The 25,414-nt window shown below is 42.5% G+C and overlaps 1 protein-coding gene across 3 annotated transcripts in view; it reads right to left on the reverse strand.

Annotated features, from left to right (window-relative positions):
- The window catches only part of CNGA3 (cyclic nucleotide gated channel subunit alpha 3), a 30,648-nt gene extending 17,224 nt beyond the window's left edge, over nucleotides 1–13,424 (reverse strand). For 2 of the 3 annotated variants that reach the window (XM_010394206.3, XM_010394208.3), the window contains exons 1-3: nucleotides 13,281–13,423; nucleotides 4,032–4,163; nucleotides 279–395 (exon numbers count right to left, since the gene is read on the reverse strand). In XM_010394206.3, the coding sequence (XP_010392508.1) occupies nucleotides 279–395; nucleotides 4,032–4,132 (218 nt within the window). In that variant the 5' untranslated portion in view covers nucleotides 4,133–4,163; nucleotides 13,281–13,423. Of the gene's footprint in view, nucleotides 1–278; nucleotides 396–4,031; nucleotides 4,164–13,280 lie in introns of all 3 variants that reach the window. The other variant, XM_019282799.2, reaches the window with a different exon arrangement.
- Nucleotides 13,425–25,414: the final 11,990 nt, after the last annotated feature.

Raw genomic sequence — 25,414 nt, forward strand, 5'->3', positions numbered from 1 at the left:
TCAGATACAATTATGTAAAAATAATTTATTTTTTTATATTTGACAAATTTGTTTGGGCTTATTCAGCCTCTCTCAGATTCAGAGATTTTTATTAGAAGTAAGTAAGTGATGAATCAAGGTCAAATGCAACTTCTGTTACTTCTTATAGACTTTCTTCAGCTGGACTCCATCCATTTTCTTGGAAAGCAACGGCTCTTGTTTCTTTGCCTCCAAATTGTGACCAGTCTCTTTCAGCAAATTGAACTTAATACTGGAAATTATATTAGTTAGTATGTTACCTTGCCATTGCTCCCCTGCCCGTGAAGGAGCTCGCCTGGGATTCAGGTACATGCCTTCCCTCCACAGAAACGACTCCCTGCAGTTCTGAGGGTGCATCCTCATACAGTGAATGGGTTCTGCAAAAACAAGTTGGTTTTTTAAGAATTCCACGCAGACTTCACCAGACTTCCCCCCATCTGGTTCTCTCCACCACTGCATCAGGAAACAGTCCAGCAAATTGTCCTCTCCCTAGTAATACAGCATATATTTGATAACCATATTGCTAAGCCCATGTTCCTACTCTTCTGGAGCCATCCAGTATGAATTGAAGTCAGTAGAGGCTCTGCAAGACATTCTAGCAAGCTCAGAAGCTAAAGACTACTTATTAGCACTTACAAAAATCAGCATTTGAGAAAAATAGATGAAATTTTAGTCTCATCTTCCGGTAATGGCGTTCTGAAATTGACTTCACTGGAACCTGGACTTTATTAGGGTTCACTCCAGGTTTATTTTTATAGTACTCCTCGGTTTTCTCTGTGTTTTTGAGTCTTCAGTATTCACTTTTACAAGACTTTGTTACATCCATTAAGGATCACTTTTCTCCCCCTTTGTAATGCAAACAAGAACTCTCCCATGAGTCTGTTAATCTGTGTTGCCAGGAAAACACTGACTAAAATGATACTTGCAGTATCTTCATAACAACTGGAAACAGCATTTTGAATACCCACAAGAGGATAATTAGCAGCTCAATTTTATGTGCACTCACAGCTCAGAAACTAACAGACTTGAAACTTCATTATTTCTACCCAAAGAACAACGCTAAAATAGATCCTGACGGTCCCAGGATTCTCAACTATTAGCTGTTTTCTACTTCTCCTCCAATAACAAAACACCAACAGATATAATTTAGTATTGAAAAACTTTTATAACCTAGTTTATGTTGCCAGTGCTGAGAATATTGTGGTTGCCAAAGTTAACGTCCTTCTATGGGACAGTGAACAAACTCATGGAACAGACACTCATTACAGACTGACAGATACATAAAGCCCACACTCAGCCCAAGAACTCTCTCGAGATGAATGCTGTGAGAATAGTACAGTTTGTCCACCCTTTTTTACTGTTTCCTGGAGAAACTGCCTACAGACCTGCTGGAGAAAGGGTACTGGACTAGTCAGTCTTTCAGACTGCACTACTATGGCTGGTTTTAAGAACTTTTATTCCTGTTTACAGAATAATATACATTTTGTGAGATGTTAGCAATAAATTCTAATATTGTTAATGGCCATGACTAATTAGCATCTAAGTTCCCATTACAGCCAATGGCCATCTCAGAGCTTAAGTCAGCTGCTACAGAATAGGAGTCTGGTACCATTTGGAACATCTCACAATACTTTATTGGACCTCTCCAGGGCACATAGGTCTCTCCTCACATCCACCAGCACCAGCTAAACACTTCAAATACTCTATGGTATCTCAAATAGCATTAGCCACCTATTTTAGGCAACTAAATACCTCTCATAATCATGAGAGGCGAAGAAGCCTGCAGAGTTACTGAATTTCAGGGTAAGCTGAGCAGTTCCCTGCATGCTGCTGACCATCAGTACTGACTACATCCCCACTCAGGACAGCAGGAACATAGGCACCCACTCACATGAAGACACCGAAATCCAGATGTCTGCAGGGCACTGCTGAATCCTACGTCCAACCTTGAGATAGCCAACCTGTGTCTATAAGCCAATGGGCTGCCTCTCCTATTTGAGCTGTTTCTACACAGAGGCTGGGTTTTAAGAATGGAGTTTTGTTTGTTATTTTTCGGGTTTTTTGATTTTTTTTAACAAAATGAACCAACTTTATAACACGCTACAGAGTAAGGATATGGGCACATGAATCACTGCAGCATAAATGAGCACAGCATTTTACAGATCAGTAGCAGCTTTCTGTTAACTGTTGCAGTGAATGCTTTTTCTTGGTAACGCCTCATTTCACAGCAGAAAAGTGCTTAAGCACATCCCTAGCACTAAGCATAAATTTAACACCCACTGACTTTAATAAGAACTAAGTAATGTGTTTAATTGCTTTGTTGAACTATAGCTAACAGGAGCTGGAGGAAGGTAAAGGCAAAGAAGAAATGCTGTTACTCTAGAAAATGTGGTGCTTTTATCCCAAAGTCTATAGTTGCATATTTTAATACCAGAAGAGCTAAAATTCTGGATGGTTTCTGTCTTTTGGTACAGACATATTCTGAACCAAATCTGAGTTTAAAAAAATATATAACAAAAATTTTGAATGGTATTACAAAGATATTGCATACATCTTACTAGCAATCATTTCAACAATCCAAAAATCTTAAATGTGAGATCTCTTTTACAGAGCAAGACTGTATCTTTTTATTCATCTATGAACTCCTGCAATTAATGCTGATAATATCAAACTTTCTTTTAAATAAATGCCTCTTCAAGACCATCACCATGATGATACAGTGAAATTCATATTTCAGTTCCTCTATCTGTCAAAGTCACTGCCTCTGAAATTGCAGATGACCACAGGGATTTAATTCTACATTCAAACCTTGATAACCCCACTCTCACACCCCTGCCAGTAATTCCATGCTGTGAGCTGCCAATCACTTACATCCGCTACAAATAGGACACTTAAAAAAAGGAGAGGAAGAGGCTCATTTTGATCTGTGTTTTCACTTTTCCTAAGACATGACTTAATGGAGAGAAAGGGACAGGGCTCTTGTAAATCTCCCTAAGGAGACCACGGGGTAGTGTAACTATATCAAGCAAGCCTTACTGTGCAGAACAAATCAGGTCCACTTTCAGTACTGCAGGTACACCTGTGCGACAGAAGGTATCATGGAAGCAAAGCAAGAAGAAAAAAAGGAACAATTCAAACAGAGCATCCATAGTAGCTGCTAGGGACATGCAATCCAAAAATCCTCATAATACAGGGAGTCCTATCAGCCCATCAGGATTCTGGGTGCTCTAGTCTGGGTATGCATTTGAACAGCAAGAAACAATCTGACAAGGTCCACATAGAGGAGGTGGTTGGCCCTAACAAGCCAAAAGCAGAAAACTTTTTCCAGTCTTCACAGATGCTATGGATAATCCGACATCCTTCTGCAGGCCCAGCAGGCTTTGCCCAGTCTAGAAGAATGACTGCTACTGTGCAAAAGGTGCAAGCTCACTGGCACGTTTCAAACAGCCACTTTAAAACTATCAAAACTAGAGAAAGGTAAATGTAAAGAAACTATTACATTTCCTCTGTACAGGGAGAGACTCTGAAAATCCAGTACAAAAATACTGATATTCTTTATACACTACAGACTTTCCCTATCACAGGAACTAGGCAATTTGCAGAGGCTGCTTTTAAAAAAACTTCCCAAGGCTTTTCACTGCATGGTGCTGGAAGGATCTTTTTTTTCACCAGATCCTACATACTCTGTTGGAAGCACAGACCCTGCTGTCTGTGTGGTGACTCGAGAAAGAGGTTTCTTTTTAATGAGTTAATGTAATTCCCACTGATGTGAAAATGGGCTTTATTCCTTAGGTGATACAGCTCCTGGTTCCAAAACGGCAAGCCATGACAACCTCCCTGTGTCCATCTCTCCTGTACTTGGGATATATGTGTTTAAGTCAGTTAAGTGCACTGGGTCAACAATCTCATGACACAGTGTTCCCATAATTCTAGCTCCCATGCCTGGAGATACAGGAGTTCCACAAATTATGGAGTAATCTATCCTCTTGACTGTGATGAAAGGAAAATGTTACCTGATATAGCCATTTTCAATCCTTTCGATATCTTCATCAATAGTTCTGACAGACAGGCTGTGCATACCAGGGTAGGAGTGCTGGGTGTTGATTTTTGCCATTTTGCTTTACATATCAACATCTACATGACAGCTGAAATGGGAAAAAAAAAACTTATGAAGGCTGCAAAAGGAATGTCCTCAGTACTTAAAAAGAGTTCTTTATTAGAACAGTGGAACAGCAAAAAGCAATTTCAACCATTTGAAGAACAGTCAGTGATATTTACACACACATATGACACGTGTTTCTTGATTTATTTGCAGTAGGCAGAAAAAAAAAGTGTTGGTAAAAGTCTAACAAAGATTCATCATGACCAAAGAAAAGGGTTACATGACACTATATTCTTTTAGTCTCCGGGCTTTATGGATACCTACACTGTCATACCTATTATCCATAGTGAAATTGCATTTAAAATCTCATTAAAAGGAGGTTAGTTAGGAAGTCAACCAAAAAAAGCCAGGTAATGCATGTGCTAGGACAACCCATTCCACTTTACCTTAATTCCCTTGTCCTAATTTTATCTATGATTAAGCTTTTTATTCCAAAAATCCATACCAACCAAGCATATAATTAATGACATTCATCCCTCAGTTTATTATAGGCCATGCTATAGTTCTATATTATTAAAACTCTGCCCTAAACACACCCTAGGGGATTTTATTATCCTGGTTCAAAACAGTCTCTGTTAAGATATTTAGCAGCTCATCTCCTACAAGTTTTACAAAATTTATCTGAATTCCTTTCCAGATTTGATCTTCAATGCCTTTCCAAATTCATATCATATCTACCACTTGCAAAACAAGTTTTAAGACTCAAGACAAGTGTCTTACAAATGCGGACTGAAAGACTTTCAGTGAAAGCTTTGAATTTTTAGCAAAGGAAAAATATAAGTTTTGAAACTCCATTCAGGAGCCTTTTTTGTTTGAAATATTACTAGAATGAAAATCTCTCAGGATCAATTAACTGCCTCAGACAAGGTAGTGTCCATTTTTCACCTGTAATCCTCTGTTTTACTGACCACACAAGATTCACCTGTAACAGCAAATGAAATACAGATCTTTCAGAAACTGTGACCTGAATTATTCCTGGAGCAAAGCTCACTATCCATGATTAGAATGTTATGCATTCACTTTCTTAAAAAACAGATACCTGACTTACCCTCCACTCAATTCCCAGACAATTAAAGAAAACCATGTACAACTTTTAAAATCATTTAATATATTTTAAATATTTTTTTCATTCAGAAATCATGAAATTACTCTAGAAACAGCCTTGGGCATCACTTAATATCCAAAATTTTTATTAGTATTTCCCATTACTAATTTTGCCTCAGTGTAAAGCAGTTAATGTCTAACTGTGTCTCACCTTAAACTGAGCCTTGTTCATGCCAATTAGCTGAAGTTTTATTGTGGAAAAAATGCATTTTTATTACACATGGATATAAAAAAATTGAATTCTTTCAACCCACATTCAGACTGGAATGTTCGCTCAGAAGAATCAACTCTAAAGTGCAGACAATTTATGCTAAAAACATAACTCAGAGTTTTAAAAGCTTGATGGTGGGAAGAATTATTCATAAGATAAATAACAAAGCATTAAACCTTTTTTCTAAAGATGTAATTTCAGCACAAACTTAGTTAATTCAGTAAACTTAACTGAGTTAAGTTCTTGACTAGTTCTGACACTTGACACAACAGTTACAGTCAGTTCTGGTGAGTCACAGTCAGATTGATGTCTACCTACAGCAGTTCTTAAAAACAAGGGTCACCTGGTTTATAACCTCCAACAAAGTAAGTAACTGTTAAAACAATAAAACTGTTAAAACATTTAAAGCATGAGCTAATAAAACCCTTCCAAAGTCTTGGGATGATGTAGATAATTTGCTACCAACACCATGTATTCCCTCACTGAGAAGATACATTGCTTCTGAAAGTGGAGATCAGTGAACAGGGCCTTTCTGTGTTTCAGATGCTGTAGGGGTGGCATTTGGATTTCCAGACACATTTGTGCATCAGTACCCGACAGTTTGGCTAAAAAACATTAAGCACAGTATTTCCTTAAATTTAAAACTGAAATGGCTGAAATTGGGTATTACTAGTCTGGAATTAAACACTTTTAATTGATACTGGAATTAGATATTCTAAATCTCCTGAAAGGCTTGACTGTGCCAGTGGAGCACTGAATACAGGAAACCTTACTTAGACTTCCAAAGGCTTGGCCACTGAAGAAGAAAAAGCAAGTAATAGCGTATGAAGCCAAACACTACTTTGAGTTAAATGAACGATAAGACAGAAAGCAAGAACAGTATTAAATAGCCACCTTCACCACTACAAAAGTTTAATAACAGTATTCCTCAGGGCTCTGTAGGAAAGCCTGTTGTTAATGATGCTGATGAAAAGAAGGAGTGGCGATACAGTAAGATCTCAGAAGGGTAAAAAATTCTATAGGCAAGAGAAACAAAAGGAGTGCAGGGAACCCTCAGGGTGGCCCACATCAACTACAGCAATTTTTCAATCTGATGACAAGTGATGTGCAACACAGGCAAATGGAAGTCCATGAATAAAGGCAAAAAGCATGTAAGCTACTGCCCTACAAGCTTCCAAATGAACCATATGCTCTCAGAAAGGGAACCTGAAAGGGTAGATTTGGATTAAATACTAGGAAGAAATTCTTCACTGTGATGGTGTTGAAACACGGGACCATGTTGCCCAGAGAAGTTGTGGCTGCCACATCCCTTCAAGTGTTCAAGGCCAGGCTGGATGAGGCTCTGGGCAACCTGGCCTAGTGGGAGTTGGAACTACATGGCCCTTATGGTCCCTTCCAACCCAAACCATTTTATGAACTTATGACGTATGTACAGCTCAGTGAAACAGCGTGCTCACTGCAGGGCAGGCTTGCTGACACAACAACTCACAGTGTATACATGGAAAGTGTTGATGACACAAAAACCACTAAAACTGCTCCATGAAACAACAGTGCAGACTTATCTGGAACACTCTTAAGTCCTTCTCTTAAACAGAAAGGATAAAGCAAGGATAACAGCATGGCAAGAATGATTGAGGACACAGAAAAGGGAGAGAAGGAAAATGGGGCTTGCTCACCCTAGAAAGTGAACACTAGAAAGCTATAAATTAAAAATAAGTAAAATTTCAGCTCATTTCAGAACCCTTACAATAATTTCAGCTGCAAAATTCGCATTCAATATACAGTGTGATCTGAACTCTTATTCTGCACTATATTGGAGAAAAGGAGGGGGGGAAAATTTCCCAGAAATACAACTCTACTATTAATCAATAAAATACATTAATATATTTTTGGAAGGAGGTAGGAAGAGTGGATGAGTGTGTGTTACTTGTGCCCAGCTGTGGTAGAGAGAGACTAAATGCAGGACTGACAGAAATAAACAGTGTAGTAATTTGGATACAGTGCAGGTGCTGAGACCTCCTGAAGCAACATGGTTTGGCACTGCATAAAGCAGTCTGGCACTGCCTAAAATTCTGACAAATTACTGGCTATCTGATAAAGGAGAAATATTTGTTCCTTCTAGGCCTCTAAGGATCCTAATGATAAATGTGTTTAATAGTCATGGGAGGAGACTGGCCTTTCAACCTTGCATTCAAAATATGGCAAGCAACCGACAAGAGAGCAGCTTAACAGGAGTCAGCCAGCAGGAAAGTCCTGAAGAGTCGTGAGGCTCAGCAAACACCTTCTGCAGGGCCATGGACAGACGGCTCTGACCATCTGGGACCTGCAATCCCAAAACTGCCACAAAACGCTGGGTCTTACAAGGCAGTTTTAAGAAGTGAGTAGAGCTCGGTTTCATATTTAAAACCACAATTGTTAGGGTAGAATGGTGGGTTGGCTTTGGCTGGCTGTCAGATGCCCACCCAGCTGCTATCACACTTCCCGTCCTCAGCAGCCCAGTGGGAGAAAGTAAGATGAGGATGCTCATGGGTCAAGAAAAAAAACAGGGAGAAAAATGACATTGGAAGACCAACTGTCATCACAAGCAAAAAGGGCTCAAATTTGGGGAAAACTCAATTTATTACAAATTAAAATAGATTTGGATGGTGAGAAACAAAGACAAAATGCTCCACCACTCGTTTTTCCCCAGATTCAACTTCACCCTTACATTCCCAACTCCTCCACCTCCTCTACCCTACCCAGCAGCACAAGGGGTGGGAAATGGGAGGCTGCAGTCAGTCCATAATGCTTCCTCCCTGCCACTCCTTCCTCCTCACACTGTGCCCCTGATCCAGTGTGGGTCCTTACTGCAGGCTGCAGTCCTTCACAAAGTGCTCCAGTGTGGGTCGTCTCCATAGGCTGCAGTCCTGCAGGATAAACCTGCTCCAGTGTGAGTCCTCCACGGACCACAGTTCTTGTCAGGAGAACTTGTTCCTGCATAGGCTCCTCTTCGCTGGCTGCAGTCTGCTTCAGGAAATACCTGGCTCCACCAAAGGGTCCTCCACAGTGGATGTCTGCTCCATCATGGTTCCCTCCAAGGGCTGCAGGGGAATCCTGCTCCAGCACCCAGAACACCACATCTGCTCCTTCTTCTCTGACCTTGGTTTCTGCAGAAACGGTTTTCACCCTTTTTTTTCCCCTCAGTCCCCATACACTATATTTGTGGTATCCTACTTTTTCTTCAATGCTTTTTCCCTAAAGTGACACCATCTTGGCCGCAGGGGATGAGTTGGAGCTGGCTGGAGCCGTCTGTGTCCAGCACAGGCAGCCCTGGCTGCTGTACAAGGGGCCCCACAGCCCCTGCCAGCCCCTGGGCACTGCACCCACCCCACACTGGTACCCGCCTTTTATAAAAAAGTATCTCCTACCTGGGAACTACACTCACTGCTCTGGATATTTAAAGCCAGTAATTACACTGAGGGTAAAACTTGATTACCTAAAGGCTGACAAGTCTGGTACTAAGTTAGGCACTTAGAACAGGTATTTATCTTACAAGTGAGTTAACAAGAGAAACAGATGGACAGACAGACACATAGTCCTCTGAGCCTCAGTCTAGTCACCAGCAAAGTAAAACTTGAATCCCTCCTAGCTCTTGAAAGATTGACATCTTTACCAATGCATTAAGCAGAATTTTAACACGCTTTTTCACCTAGACTTTTTTCCTTGCTACCAAATGTACTTACCTGAAAGAGACGAATAATAAATCCACACTCAAGAACACTGCATTTCAATGCCTACATCACTGAGACTGAAACTACAGATAAACAAGATAGATGTATTATTGTACTAAAAATGTAACAAATTATATACATTAGTGATAGCACTCTCTACTTGAAATGCAAATGTTCATGCTCTTTTATCCTCTTCCTTTTGGATTCAATAGCAACTGAGGTTTTGTGTCCAACTATTTTAAATGCACTGTCTGGTACAAAATAAGTATTTTTAACAAGACAGCCAGTTGTTTGACAACAAATATGAGTTCAAGTAACATATGAAAATTTCGGATTCACATAAGTATTTCCTAGTTTTGAAAATCAGGTTCTATTATCTCTTTAGAACTACATCATTAAAGACCTAGAACTAGAGCTACGAAGGCTGTAGTATCTAAATTTTAGGAACTTTGCCATCGAGTAGATTTCCTAAAGTAGGCATGCAGAAATGCAGGTAAGCAGGAATAAGGCACTAAGAAGGACACTACATATGCAAAATGACTGAAGCTAAATTGGGATACCGAGAATTACTGGGCTTCCAACTCCAGCCCAGAAGGAGCGGTACCCAACTCACAGCCATAAGTCCCCTCTTTCGCAAGTCAATTCACCTGCTTGCAGCAAATTGCGTTGTGCTGAGCAGCTGCACCTCAAAAATGAGAAACCTTTCAAGTGTGCTTCAAATTAAGCAAGCCAAAACCAGTTTTCCTCCTTTTTCCAGAGCCTGCTACCAGAAGATTATGGGATACACATAACTTTCTCATGGGTTTTCAGTGCTCTGAGAACATGTATGGCAGCAGGAGTATCTGTTTTCAGCACCCACTGCAATCTGGACAGAGTCAAGACCTCTGAGCAGCTTTGTGGCTTGGGTTTCAGACAATTTAGCACCTTTTTTTGCAGGAAAAAAAAACCCAACACACAGGCACACACTTTAATAACACAAATTATAACAAATTTAGGAAGTTGATAGCTATCAGCTAAGCCATCAAAGTGAGCTCTACAGCCTGTCAAACATCTGTGAAGGAACTTTGAATTACTGTAGTCTCTCTCTCAAGAGCATTGAGAGTTCATGTTTGGGCTACTCTAGCAGTTCCCTTTTGGGGCAGAATATGTCAACCCACCCCAACTTAATTCAAAATTGCTAACCAACCAAGAATTAATACATCTGATATGAAGTAAATATAGTTGTTAATCAGGTGATAATGACAGATCAAGCTATTTATACCACCACTTAGTATTCTTAAAGCTTATTTACTTAGAGTAAAAGGACTACAGAAAGAAAATATAGCAGAATTCAAAAAACAGCTTTTCAAGGTGAAATATGTATCACCATCACAAAGTAAAAGATGACTTTACATGCAATTTTGTAATGGATCCTATGTGTTTGTGTAGTTGTTAAATACTGTTGCTCTTGAAGCTTTCAGCATTTTATTTATTGCTATGGAAGCAGTGATAAGCTGCATAGGATCACTTACATCACTTTAGTTAAGACACATTCCAAATCCTCACACAGCCTTTCAGGTTCAACCCTGATAAGTCTTTGGGATTTATTCTGGGATTTGACCTCCACCTACATGATCCTTGTTATATCACTTGCTAATAGTTGTAGCTCAGCTGGGCATTATGTATCTTGTGTATGCTATGTGTGACAGGCTGCAGCTCCAATGATTCAGTACTGGCAACAAATGGACCTCAAAGACTGGGCACTGGAACTTTTAAGTACCTTCTTAGATTTGATTTGAAGAGAAGGCACAACCTTTGCTTCAATGATTTGGAGGTTTGTAAATTCACCTGCAGACTGGACTCTGGCACACTGTCACGGAAATCAGCTTTGTATGAAGGCTATTGTATCAAGCCCAGGGATTTGAAAAAGCAACCAGCAGTACACCTTACCCTCACGAATTCATTACAGTTTAAATCAATAATTCTTAAATTCTAGGACCTCTTTTAAAAGCACACTTTTCAAAATTTATTACTCTCTGCTACATCATATTGCATTTTCTACAGTCTACAAGCACTGCCATCTCCTGAGAATGCACATAATTTATATGCACAGCCTAGTAGCCTCAGTACCAAAGGTGTCAAATTCTCTACCTTTCACAAGTACTTTAGATGTGCATGCACCTCACAAAGCACTTCACTATTCATGTATGTATAATTTATAGTCTTAGAATGAAATGCACATGATTACCTTTGATCTATTTGATGGCTGAGTCTCTGGCACCTTGTAGTACTAAAATAATCATTTAAATAAATTTAATTATTTGGACTGAGTTTTCCTTCTGTAACTATGAACTCTTAGCAATGCAGTTCAATTTTCTAAGATTTACTAAAGTTTTCTGCAGACCATCTTCTGCAGATGAATTATTTTTTAGATTGGACGCTTTTCAGGAGAAACTAGCTGTGGATGTTGAATTTAACATTGTAAATTAAAACATAGTAAGTTAAAAACTACAGCTGCCTGGACAATCAAGTCACATCGTGTTGTTTCTGTTGCCAGTATGGTGCAGGTATCCACGTTTCTGTACAGCAAGTAAGCTCTGTGCAAGGCTTCTGTAGCCCACTGTTTAAAATTCACCGGTTCTGCCAACATCTGCTGTCAGTGCATTCATGTACCAAGGTAACTCTTAAAAGTGAACATAGCAGGGGCATGAATCCAGCATGAACACAGCAGGTTTACACTCCTGAATTCGTGCCTATAAAATAAATATGTATGTTTGCATGTGTGCACGTGCATACGTGTGAATGTTACCCATTTAAATTCACTCCCTGCCCACTTTATGTGAACGATCGGAGCCATCCCATTTGGCTGGGGAAGGGAAGCACGAGAGGTAATCGTGTCACGTTTCACAAGCAGTAACGAGGCATCCTACCGAAGAGGATTTAAGAGATGCTAATGAAAGGAGATGGCAACATTAGAGAAGGCTGCAGGACAACGTGCTGAACCGAAATGACTGAGCTGGGTGCAAATTGGATGACAAAGACTGGGATATATAGAAGGCAAAGCTGAGAGATGCTGATATGGAAGGATGACATATAATTTTTTAAAGCTGATGTGTTCTTCCCTCAAGTCATGCACTACTTGTTTACCATGATCACCCTTGCTGATTCGACATCCTGACAGTCCCATTATCATCTGCAACATGTATTTTTCTAATCAGATGGCTTTAGCATGCATGCTCAATGAAAACAACATGAGAAATACCAGAGGAAAAAAAACACTGTGCTGACTGAAGACACACAGTTATGCTATTTCGAAAGCTATAACATCTGAAACTACACTTTGCTCAGTTGTAACAATGAAAATTACAGATTTTAAATGTGCTTTGAATGCAACAACTACGAATCTGGAAAACAAAATACAGCTAAAACAGGTAGTTCAAGAGGTACCAATATTTACATTTAACATTATTTCTTCAGAGATCTAAATATTCAGGCCATTTTTCCTTGTCTTCTTCTGACTTTTTCCTCTTGGCAAATGAGGGGACCTTGCATTAGAGAAAGACACTGATTATAGTTATTATTATATCTTGCACATTCTTAGGAAGACTATGGTCTGGATTACACTACAGGAGTTTTATAAAAGATGTCATATTGCTAGAAACAAGGTCAGTTTATTGGAACTACCAGGAATCACTGGAAAATTATTCCCTTTCACTGCTTGCAGTATTTGCTAGCATTTTCTTTATACAGGGTTTGACAGCCTCATTGCTTACACCACAGGCACCAGACAGTGGAGAAGTTAAGAGACACATGGAACAAGCTGGTAAAATTAAGCCTCAGTCAACAGGAGTGGATAAGTCCCCTCAGCCCCACTTCTGTTCAGATTTGTGCCCTGAATCCAGTTTAATTGTTAAGTACAGATCTCTGCATCAATTAATCAAATTAACACTTTTCTTCAAAATTAAATAAATACAGCTTACGTTTCCATTTCAAGCTTCTGAACTAAGGCTTAGAACCGAAGTCTGATGCAGGACACGATGCCACTCTCATGAGCATGACAGAAAGGGAGGCTTACTGCCTCCTGCTTCAGACTCACCTGCCCACGCTTTTCCCCGCAGCATCCGAACTCTGGCGCTCCGTCCGTCCGTCCGTCCGCCTGGACGCGGGGCCCCGGGGCGTTCTCCCCGAGCGCGGTGCGGGCAGCGCTGCCCTCGGCCGGCCCGGACGCGCTCCGGGAGCCCCGGCAGCGCAGCGCGCCCGGCCCGGCGGGGGCGGCGGGGCAGGGCAGGGCCCGCCGGGGCAGGGCAGGGCCCGCCGAGCCGCCCCTCCGCGCGGCGCGGGCGGATTACGGCCGCAGCCCGAGCGCCTAAGCCCGGCTCTCCGGGAAAAGCCGCTCGAAGGGCTTTGCGATCCTGTTAAGTTCTCGGAGAGGATCAAGACGTCAAAGCGGCTCGGCGGCGCCCCGGCACATTTCATGCCACGCCGAGGAAAAGTTGGGAGCCCGCCGCGGGCAGGGCAGGGCAGGGCCGGCCCGGGGCCGCTGGCGGAGCGAGGATCCGCAGCCCCGGGCGGCGACGCCAGAAGCGGCGGGACCGTGCGGGGCGGCTGCGGGCGGCCACTCGCCCCGGTGCCCGCGGCAGCCGCTGTCCCCCGGGCGGGGCGGAGCCGTGCCCGTCGGGCGCTCACCCCTCCTCGCCGGGGCGGGGGCCGCGGCCCCAGCGCCCCTGGGCCGGGCAGGCTCCGGCCGCTGCCATCCGCCTCCCGCCGCGCATCAGCCGCCGCCCGCGGTCCGTGCCGCCGGGAGAGCCCGGGCGGAGCGGGGAGGCTCGGCGGCGTTCCCGACCGCGCTCGGGAGGAGAGCTCGGGACCGGCAGGGAGAGCCGGTTCTCCGCCGCCCTCCCCTCGCACACACCGCCCGCGGCCGCCGGCGGAGGGCCGGAGGCAGCGGCGATGCTCAGGAAGGCAGGTGGGGACGTGCCGCTGCCAGCTGGAAGCGCGTCCCCCTCGGCAGCCGTCGGGAAGTGGATTTCCCAGGCCCCTGCCCCTCCGTCCCTGCGCGTCCTGACCGCGGGGAGCCGCGAGGGGATGGTACCCCACAGCCGCTCCCAGAACTGCTGCTGGGGCCGATACCCTCTCCATTACGAGAGGCGCTTCTCCTCGGGGTACCGATGAATAGGTTTCTTCTTCAGAGCTGTGGCCCTCGCTCCCTGACCTCCTTGAGGGTGCTGACCCTAATTTTTCCCTGCTGCAGCTCCCTCAAGGCTTTCACACTCCCCCGAACTCCACCTGTTCAGTTCTGATTCTGCTTTTCACAGGGTTCAGAAGAGCTGGAAAGAAAGAGTGTGTATGATTCACAAAATGATTCTTCAGCTGGGAAATGTCAGCAGAAGCCATGTCATTTCTAACTGAAAGGCTGCTGCACTTTGCTGCATGTCATTTGAGCTAGATTGAACACAACAGGACATTAGAAATGCATTCTAAGTGCTCGGGTTGTTTTACATAAGAAAGATGAACCACATCACAAAACAAGGACTGAGGAGATGAGAAAGGCCATGGCTAAAACTCTTAAAACCCCATCAGAAACTCGAGTTTTTTATCTCCTATTGCTATCACACCAGGCTTCAGAGTAACAGGTTTTTTGAGGATCAGAATAGAAACCTTAGGCAGAAAGGCAGAAGGCAGAAAGCATTTGAAGAAGATCATGTCCTTTGCTGCTGGACTGACCCCTCAGGAGTACTCCAGGCAGCATTTTGGAAGCACTGGTACTGGAGCTAACCAACCAGATGTGCACCAAGAGCCAAGTTGCTGTTGTCCCTCCAAAGGCTCAAGCACTCGTTGCGCCTCCCAGGGGTTACACGTAGATGCGTGCCCCTTGCAGGTCCTGGCTTCCTACTTAGACAAGGTCTAGTTGTACACCTTGCCCTTATGTTCTGGTTGCTATGTGAAGGAAGCCTGTGAAAGGAACCCAGGAAAAAGCCGTGGAGGCTTCCAGAAGGTCCCAGATCTGGACATTAAGGGGATCAGGCTGAAACAACAAAAATGAAGATCCACATCCAGAATGGCATCACTTTCCAAAATCTGTCATTGCATTCAGTGGTACTGGTGCACGAAATTCTAGAGAAAAGACTGTATTAAAGTTGTAATACATCTTCACAGTACCTCAAAACCTGTTGCCTAGGAATTGAAGATGACAGGGAAAAAAATAAATACCTCTTTCCTTTTCCATTTTCTTACTTGTTAGGTAGAAATTAACACATGCTTATTCAGGGAACAAATACTGCTTCTTTCCAGCATTTTCATAATTTCCATGAAATTGTCAGTTTAGTTCTTGCTTCATTTGTGCAATCATTAAGCCAGTCCCCTGAGAACCATCAATAAGTAGGTTCAACCTGCTGACAGCTGCAAGATATCATCCATCAAAATTATTATGTTCATCAAGGCACTACTAATGATCTATCTCAGTGGTCTAAAGTTATTGGTCTTAGATAGACACCTCTTTAAAAGACAACCATGAATTACCATGTCTAATTTCAACAAAGTATTTTTCAGTTTTATATCCAAACTAAAGATTAATTTTGTTCCCAGATGTCTGCAATTAAGCAAAGCATCCATGAGAGTTTGTGATTGGAAATTATAATTAATAAGAAAAGGAAAATCTGGAGTTCCAGCACCTCAAATTAGAAAAGAGAGGGGAAGAAGAAAAAGAAAAAAAGCAACTCCTTATGTTAATCTTTCATACCTTGATCCTCAGATGCCTGGTTATTAAACACAGTCTTCTGTGTCATAGCTTATTTTCTCAGTTTATTCATTTCCAGCTTATTTTCAGCTTGTAAGTGAAACTCCTCTGAAGCTGTTGGGGGCTGACCCGGGCTGGACATCAGATGCCCACATGAGTGGCACAGGGAATGGGGGCTATGATCAGTTTATCACATTGCCTCTCCTGCTCCTTCCGTCTTCCATCCACCTCTGCTCCAACACGGGGTCTCTCCCGCGGGAGACAGTTGTCCACAAATTTCTCCAGTATGAGTCCTTCCCACATGCTGCAGTTGTTCACTAATCACTTGCTGGAAGATAACACTGCAGTGTCCTCCTGCATCCAGCAGCACTAGACCACATTGTGGAATGTCAGATCCATGAGGCAAAAAGTAAATCTGAGAAGAGGATAAAGCCAGCTGGACTGTGACCTGTTCTGTAAATCTGCCCTGCTCTCTGCTGGCCTGGGCTCAGAGCACTGACCTGGAGTTCAGTTTAAATAATTTTACCGAGTCAGGCCCTGAGCTGGAAGCAGGCATTGTGTCAGAGCTGTCCTTTCACATGTTGAGGCCAATTCCTGTCATTAGTAATCTGAGCATAAGCCCCAGTTTTTCAGTCATCTGAGGCAGCACACCTCACAGAGCAAAACACAGAGAGAGGCAGGCCCTGCAGGGAAGATGGTCAATAGCCAGAGTAGAAATTCTACACCTAATCAACTTTTGTTGTCAAAAAGAAGTGCTTAGTGTCATTACTAGAAGTCTCCTTCTGAATCTCTTAGGTGATTAATGATAACATATGTGGTCATTAAGCACATGTTTCAGCCTAGAGAAGAGGGAACAGAGTGGAGACCTCATCTCAGTCCACAACTTCCTTGTGAGGGGAAGCAGAGGGCAGGCACTGATCTCTTCTCTCTGGTGACCACTGGCAGGACTCAAGGAAATAGCGTGAAATAGTGTTAGGGGAAGTTTAGGTTAGATATTAGGAAAAGATTCTTCACCCATAAGGTGTTTGGGCACTGGAACAGGCTCCCCAGGGCAGTGGTCACAGCACCAGCTTGACAGAGTTCAAGAAGTACTTGGACAATACCCTCAGGCACATGGAGTGTTTCCTGGCACTGTCCTGTGTGGGGCCAGGAGTTAGACTTCAGTGATCCTTGTGGGTCCCTTCCATCTCAGAATATTTTATGATTCTATGTAATGATGTTTTCCAAGGAGTGAAAAAGCATCCTTTCACTGCAGTGAACTTCAAGTTCTCCATTGCTCTAAACTGATATATGTCCCTGGTAATCAATGGAGTTGAGCTTATTTACAGTACCTGTGGCTTTGGCTACACAGCTCTGTTTTGAGGGGTACTGACATTATTCTGATAGTTCTCTCAAGACTGCTGGGCTCAGCAATAAAGCACTTCCAGGATGCATGACAAAAGAATAAAGCATAATAAATAAATAAATGGAGAAATGTGTTACAAAATCTCATTTTCTTCAAACTGAGAAATTGTAATTTCCTGTTTGCACTGTAGCACTGCCCTGTTTCTTCTGATTGTTCCACTTCAGAGGAAGTAAATGAACAAAGATCTGTGGAATAATTGGACTGAATTGCCAACCTGAAAAAAGCTCATTTGGTTTCCTTCCCAAGAGAAACACTGATTAGATCCGCCTTAGAAAGCCATTCTCATTTGAACAGTGTGAGTTATGACCTGGAGAGGATCTGTGGAATTGGAGCTCCACTGAACAAAACTGTGAAGTTAACACATGCAAATGCAAGACAAAAAGACTCAAAAGACAGAATAAACAGAAACAGAGAATAGAAACATCCAAATGAGGCCTGTGAAATCCACATCACGGGTATTTTCACAGTTTTTTAACAGCCTGAACCTGTGAGGAACTGACTACTGTAGAAAACTGGACATGGCCAAGCTGCTTTCATAAACTAGCCCCCCTAGAGCCAGGGATGTCCTGATAAATAAGAGCAAAAGGTCACATGTACCTGTTTAGTGTTCTACACTGTAAGCTCCATGTTGTCCTAATTGTGAATGAGCTCTGTTTATTTTACCTTACTCTGCACCACTGAGGTGAGGTACAGTAAGGTGGAAAGATAGGACTCTGCTGGTTTTTTTTAAGCAAAATTAGTGAGCTTTTACCTGGATTGAGTAAAAATAAATGCTGAATGCAAAGTAGCTGCTGTGCCCCTTTGAAATCAGTGAAAAGCATCCCACACGTTTTGGTGTAACAGGGTTGGGTCCTTGTTGCATAGACGAAGGCCTTAGCATCCACCTAGAGCCAGTTATTTTTCCAGGCAAAACCACAATGCAAGCCATTACAGGCTGAACTATCCAAAGAATGAAGGTAACCCTCTAGCACTGTTTGGTGTTCCTGCCACAGTAAACGGAGGCATTTGCATAAGAGCAGACCAGGGCATGGACAGGCGAGGAGCCTTCCCGCCCGTGGCCCCAGCGAGCGCTCGCTCAGCTGGAGCAGTTTTGTCCCACAGCGTTTCCCAGATGCCCCTGCCCCGTTCTCTGTGAGAAGAGAGCCCCGAGGGATGGGGAGCACATGGTCACCATCAGCAGGGACACTGGCTCCTGGCCTAGGAGAGGTGTGGAAATTCCTGCTGCCTGCAAGGCGAGCTGTGAGTTCACTTATCGCCTGGTGTGAGTCACACTGCCCGGAGACACGGGCTCCGCGAGCCGCGCAGAAGCGCTACAGACGATCAGGGAGCTGTGAAATTCTCCTGTGAATTTTCGTGCTGCTCTGTTTAAACAAACACAATTGCAAATGCAGCCTTGTTAATGTTTCCCAGGTGGCTAGCTTCGGATAATAAGTATACACAAGAGCACTTATTTTGTTATGCTGGTTCTCAGGACAATCCTATCTCTTGGTGAAAATAAAACTATCCTGCTGTCTCTAGGGGAATTTCAGCAAAATGCTAGTCAGGCCTGAGGCACTGATAGGGAGACAGCCCAGCTCCTCCAAACAGAATAAATTGACATTTCCAGTCACATAATGACGGTCCATTAGCAGCAAGCACAGGAAAGAGAGGCACTTATGTGAAATATAAATTAGGGCTTAAAAGCCTTTCCCATTGTGTTGTATGATGGCAGTCACTGCCATTGCTGGGCCTCGCTAATGAGTCTGAGGAAACCCAGCTGACAGTCTGCAGCCAAGTGTTGGTAATCACAGATTAAAGACGTCTCTTTCATGAACCCAGAAATATATTTACTTGGACCTAACAACAGCCTTCACAGGCGCTGTGATGGACTGTCCTGAGATGCAGGAGACAAATGATGAGTGGTAAATCTCTAACTGCTGTCTGTAAGCACTGTCTCAAGTTGTAAACTTAGAACTGAAGAAATCAAAGAACTTAGAAAAGTCTATAGGAGGGCTACTGGGAGTTTGAGTAGTCAAATGCCTCATAGCAGATAGCAGTGACTTACCTCAACAACTGAGTAAAAAGGAGAAGAAAAAATCCTATCAACTTCATTTTAGGGGTTGGAACTAGGTGATCTGTAAGGTCCCTTTCATCCCAAACCATTCTATGATTCTATGATTTGCCTTGGAGTTATTTTAGCCAATACCTTTTACTTCCATTTACTTTATACAAGGCTCATGTCATGTACAAGACATGTCTCACTAATATTCATGTTACAGTAGTCATAAAAAGCAAGCATTTGAAAATGTGACAGAAAGTTCAGTATTTCAGTAGAGTGCTGAGTTCTGCTGAATCTTCATTTATCTGGCACTGTTAAATGTCTTTCTAAGGCTTTCTCGGGAGCAGTGATTAAAGCACGGCAGGAGCAGCCCAGCATGGTTCCCCACCTCATACAAGTTAGGTAAGGCAAAGGCAAAATGCTGAAATAAGAAACACTTTTAAAGAACAAATATCACTGGCTGGGACAGGTGGGAACTGTTGTCTTATGAAATAGAAACAAAGCCAGAGACTCAGGAAATCTCTGCCAGTGGGAGCATTCTGTATACAGGCTTTGCTTAAACAAACAAGCAGTCTGAGAGCTGGGGTCAGTGACATCAGCAAAGGAGCACATCCTTTGCTGATGTACCTGAACTGAGCATGTTCCTGGCTCTCACTGGAATCTTGGTGGGAGAGACAGGTTCCTGTTGGTTGACTCTTGTCTCTCTTTGGGGGGATACCTTCTTTTGTAGTGTGAGCACCAGGCTACCCATGCCCTATCTCCTTTCAGCTTACACACCCACATGGCTAAGGCGTGATAGCGCATGGCATAGCCCATCAGAGCTTAGCAGAATGCAGATATTCACCAAGACAGTGAAATCATCCTGGTTTCAAGCCAGCCTGTCCTAGTTCCATACCGACAGGAGTTTTATTTCGACAAATTAATAACATACTTGAAAGTCCTGTACAATGGTCAAAGACAATCCATAGCAGTAACTACCGGCAAAACCTAAGTTTCAAAGTTGATACTGCCAGTGCATGAGGAATGAGGAGGACTTATGAGGAGGAGCTGACAGAGCTGGGGTTGTTCAGTCTGGAGAAGAGGAGGCTCAGGGGGAACACCTTATTGGTGTCTACAGCCACTTGAAAGGAGGGTACAGCCAGGTGGGGGTCAGTCTCTTCTCCCAGGCAGCCAGTGACAGGATGAGACAAAACAGCGTCAACACGATCAAGTTGTGCCTCTTGCCACAAGCAGACCTGTGGAATTGCCTTGGGGGTGTTACAGCCGTTTTTATGGAGCTCAAGGCAGGGGTGTCAATATGTCTTTGCCAATATCTCTGTAGCACCTATGAACACTATTCTGTTTCTTGTCAAATTAATGTCATATTCAGAGGGACGTCAGGGCCCTGTAATGCAGCACTCTGGATTAGCAGCCTGCAAAGAGATTGCAACTAATCTTCCGATGTCACTTGGAAGTCAAATGAGAAATGGCAGCACAGCTGCCATTGAGAAAAGGGATTTCCCAGAATGGTGCCTTCTTTTCAGCACAGAGGAAATTCAGGGGAAACTCTGAGTGGTTTTCCTGAGGGCTAGAGACAGACCCATAGAGTTTTTGAGAAAAGCTTCAGCGGCTGGCAGTAAGACAGAAAAACTCATGAGATTAACACTGCTAAAATCTTGAGTGACTTAACAATGCTTACACCTTCCCGTGCACAGAACAACAAATAATTGCTGATTTGATGCTGGTAATGGTTAGAGGGGAAGGAATGATTTCACAAAATATATTCATTAAGATTAGCTTCCCATTTATTGCCTTACATATAAAGAATAGCCCTGAAGGACAAGTTTCATGACCTTAGCAAGCAGCATTCCTAAAGTTGATCCCTAAGCCCTGTTCTTCCCAAGGGAGGTGGGGATTGTTAGAAAGCATGATGTGCTAGGTGTTTTTATGCAAAAATAAGGAGATTAAAACTGAGCTTCAGACACTTGTGTCACGCTACTCAGAGTAGGAATAGAGAGCTGGGAAGGAGAGCTCTGCAGTTTCTCCTGCCCTTTTCATTGTCATGCTGCTGTCTTTTCTAGAGAACAACTAAGAGTCCTTTTAGCTTTAGCAGCCTTCTTTGAGTGACAAATAATATTTAATTCTAGGGCTATTTCATTTATGTTGTCCTTATCCTCAAAGCGTGGACTGATCCGTATAGGAGCAGCTGGTGAATGGCATGTGGCTGTAATTCGGAGGTAGGCAAGCCAGATGTCTGGTTTGCATGGCCATTCTGACTCAGATAACTCATTCACATGGACTCTTTAAGTACAGAAGAGGACCATCTTCTCCACAAAACCTTGAAATGTGAGAAATCATCACACACAAGGAAACTTCATTCAACTTTCATAACTATGTCAAAAATACAGCATAAAAAAAGAGAGAAGTCAACTTCAGAAGCTTCTGGTTGCTAAAGGAAAGCCCCAGCATTCAACAACATCAAATTGTGATCAGGATGTTCTTGGCACTGTAGGAATCACAGTTATTTTCAAAAATAAATCATAAACATGTATACTAAATCGAAACTATTGAAAAGGAACATTGCAGCATGTTGCTTTTTCCGAAAGATGTAGGGTAGGTCAGGTGATTAAGTCACTGCTGCACTCATTTCAAAGAATAACAAAACTAAAATTACGACAATACTCTAGAAATTGCTGTACCACACTGAAGTCAGTAGTCCCTTTAATTGTGGCTATGTTTTGTTTATGGATAATATGCAAGAGTGAACAGTAGAGGGTGTTAGCTTAAAGGAAAACTTGAGTTCACTCTGTGGAATATGCCCTGTTTAATACAATTCACAGCAAAAGAAATCAGGTGCTGGAAGTACAGCCGTGTCTCGGTGTAGATGGCAATAGGGAACCTGTCCATCACCTCACCTCAAGAGCAAAGTAAAGGAAAAAAAGGAATTGCAAACAAACCCCTCTAAAAATCACAGAATTTTAGAATGAATTAGGTTGGAAAAGACCTCTGAGACAGAGTCCAGCTATTAACCTGGCACCACTAAACCATATCCCCAGGTGTGCCATCTACATGTCTTTTAAATATTTCCAGGGAAGGTGACTCCACCACTACCTGGGCAGCCTACTCCAGTGCTTGACAATCCTTTCAGTGAAGAAGTTTTTTCCTAGTGTCTAATCTGAACCTCTCCTGGTGGAGTTTGAGGCCATTTCCTCTCATTCTGTCATTTGTTACCTGGCAGAAGAGACTGCCCCCCTATTTTTATGTCATTTATGACTGATTAGGAGACTTGAATTATTTTTCAGTGGGGCTTGCAGATTGGATAATTATTCTTTTGATGACTTTCTGGGTAGCAGCTCAGAAAATGTTTTCAATTAGATTTTTTTTTTTTAATGGCATGCCTTAGTATCACTAGATTTGCCTTTGTTTTCTGCAGTTTCCTAATGTCAAAACAATTTCTTCCACTCTTCACATAATTAGGCAGATATAAATGGTAATGGATATAAATGAACAAACCTAAGCCTCTCCTGCAGTACTCCCCAGAGGGAATGACTTTACTGACAGGGCTCAGTGCTATTTTAGGTGCTGTGGATTATCTCCCCCAGCATCTAGCAGCCAGACAAAATGAGTCTTTAATAAGTCTTATATCATATAGGCCAACCTGAACCAAATGTCTTGGAGACCCTTAGACGTCTCAGATAGCACTAGACTGATGTTTAGGCAGCTGGCCTTCATCCTGTTTGTTTCAATTCTGTGGGTCTGAAGAGAAAGAATATATTGAGAGATTTTTAAAACTCCTTAATTTATTTAGACTTCCTCAGGAAACATATTTGTGGCTACAGCATTTATGAGCATCACATCTAAAATCCTGAATCATGGAACTTTCCCTCCTCTCCATTCACTTAGATGCTAAATCTGTGTCCTGGACCAAGTGCTTGCATTTAGATTTCAACTCTCAGATGAAAATCGGCAAGTGTGGGTCTTACCACAAACTTGACTACCTTTATTTTTGTACATTTCAATGTACATGTTAGTTTGTAAAACCCCATGAACATCACAAATGAGACACATTTTTAAAGTATTGTACAGTTTTAAGTACCAGGTGAGTATTATGGGGAATTAACTGAAATCATGTACATTGGTGTCCAGAGCTCCTGTAACAGCAAGCCCTCACAGTTATCTGGGGCCACTGCTGGGAAGATCAAAAGGGCAGTGCCACTGAGCTCAGCATTACACAGCTTGTAAGAAGTCCAAAGCCCTTGTAGAAGTGCTCGTAGTTTAATTCAAGAAAAAAAAAACCCAAACAGAAATAGATGTGCATGTAGGTACAATGTATAATAAAAATTTCTTTATTATTACCAACTTTGCCAGAACCACTGCATAAATATTCTGAGAACTGTCTTTGCTGGTTTCTGTGCAGGAATGGCCTTGTCTTCTCAGCTTCTCCCTGACTTCTTTGAAGTTAAAAGGTGTTTGCCAAAGCACCTGCAAACCACATACACACAAGGTCACTTTTATACAGGAACAAAAGTTTCAGCTGGTGGGAGGTGAGGAATGTTGTGTTCAGTGCTTTGGCATGCTGTGAACTTCGAGGCTTTTGCAGCTCAGTTGTACAGGTAATGGTCAGAACTGGTCAGACTGGTCATTTGATTGTATTGATCTCTTAAAGCAATACAAAGTGGGTAGGCTTAGAAAAGGGAGAAAAAATGACCACAGGCTAGTAGTCAGTAGCCAGTTTGTCACTAGGAAAGTTCCTCTTGGTGGATCAGACACCCTGCACAAAATATCACACATTTATGAAAGAAAGAATTCCCAAAATTCCCACCAACCATGAAATATGTTGGGGCTTTGCTGTTTTGTGCCAATTAAAAAGCACATCTCCTTAAGCTTTCCAATGTAACCCATCTCTCCATGGAGTTAAAACCTGCAATCTCCTGCTGCTCTTACAGCCAGAATTAAGCTAAAGATTCCATGGTAAGAAAATGAGAAAGAAGAGGCAAAGAAAATTATTTTTTGTCCTGGAGGACACGAAGGAAGTCAGTGTAGCTTTTGTGCTTGGGCTGAAACCACACAGTGACAGAGTGTAGCTGCTCTCTGACCATGAGGGCTGGCAGAACTGAAGGGATCAGCAAGCACAGCATTGCTCATTCCAGCCAGAGCTAACATGGCTGAATGCATTTAGCCATATATTTAATTAAGGGAACAAACAGGCCAACACTCAGCAGCCAGCCCTGCAGGCATACTCACAATGTAATTGTCTGGAAACATGTTTTTAAATTCATGTGTAAACGATATTTAGGCACTCAATACCAAGCTGTTAGGCCAAAGTGCTGCCTCTTCTTTGTCAAGGAAGGGTCTGAGTTACCTTCATCTGTAAAACAGCTGCATAAAATAAAGATTGATGGTAAGTCCTGGCAGGAATTTTCTTGTGGAAGACTTTTTCTCTGGTGCAATACCTCTTATAGTTTACCTACGGGTAAATTACCCCATGTCACCCATTAATATGTAAATTTTAAAAAATGGTCAGTAAACACCAAAATATACTTCTGTTGAGGAAGAAAAGGACCAAGATAAATACTGAAAGGTATAACACACTGTGCCTTGGTGTCATGTCTGCCACTATTCTATGACCTATCAATTAAATCCAAGAACATCTTGCCTTTTTATGGACAACTCAGATTCAGTATCCATGACTTCCTGTAACAGAAATCCCTACAAAAACTTGCTTAGTCCCTGTATTTTGTATGCTTGTATTTATATTTTTTAAACAATTTGCACACCTAGCAAGGGCAAAGCTCTTGCAGTTCAAGGTGACTTTCATGTTAGATCAATGAAAACAGCAGAAGAGAATAAACAGGCAGCATCTGTGGGTGGTAAACGAATGCAGGATGCGTGAAAAGACTCAGAACAAAGCCAGGCTCTGCAGACAGGCAGAGAAAGTTGAAAACATGAAGTATAGTAGAAAGAAAACAAAAAACCATTGTGCTATATTTGCTGTCTGCATTCACTGCATTGCCTGAAATTACTCCCCTCACACATTTCTTGGTTAAAGATTTGGGTTTCCACTGCAGCTGT

This window comes from Corvus cornix, chromosome 1 (genome assembly GCF_000738735.6).
Source record: "Corvus cornix cornix isolate S_Up_H32 chromosome 1, ASM73873v5, whole genome shotgun sequence".
Lineage (NCBI taxonomy): Eukaryota > Metazoa > Chordata > Aves > Passeriformes > Corvidae > Corvus > Corvus cornix.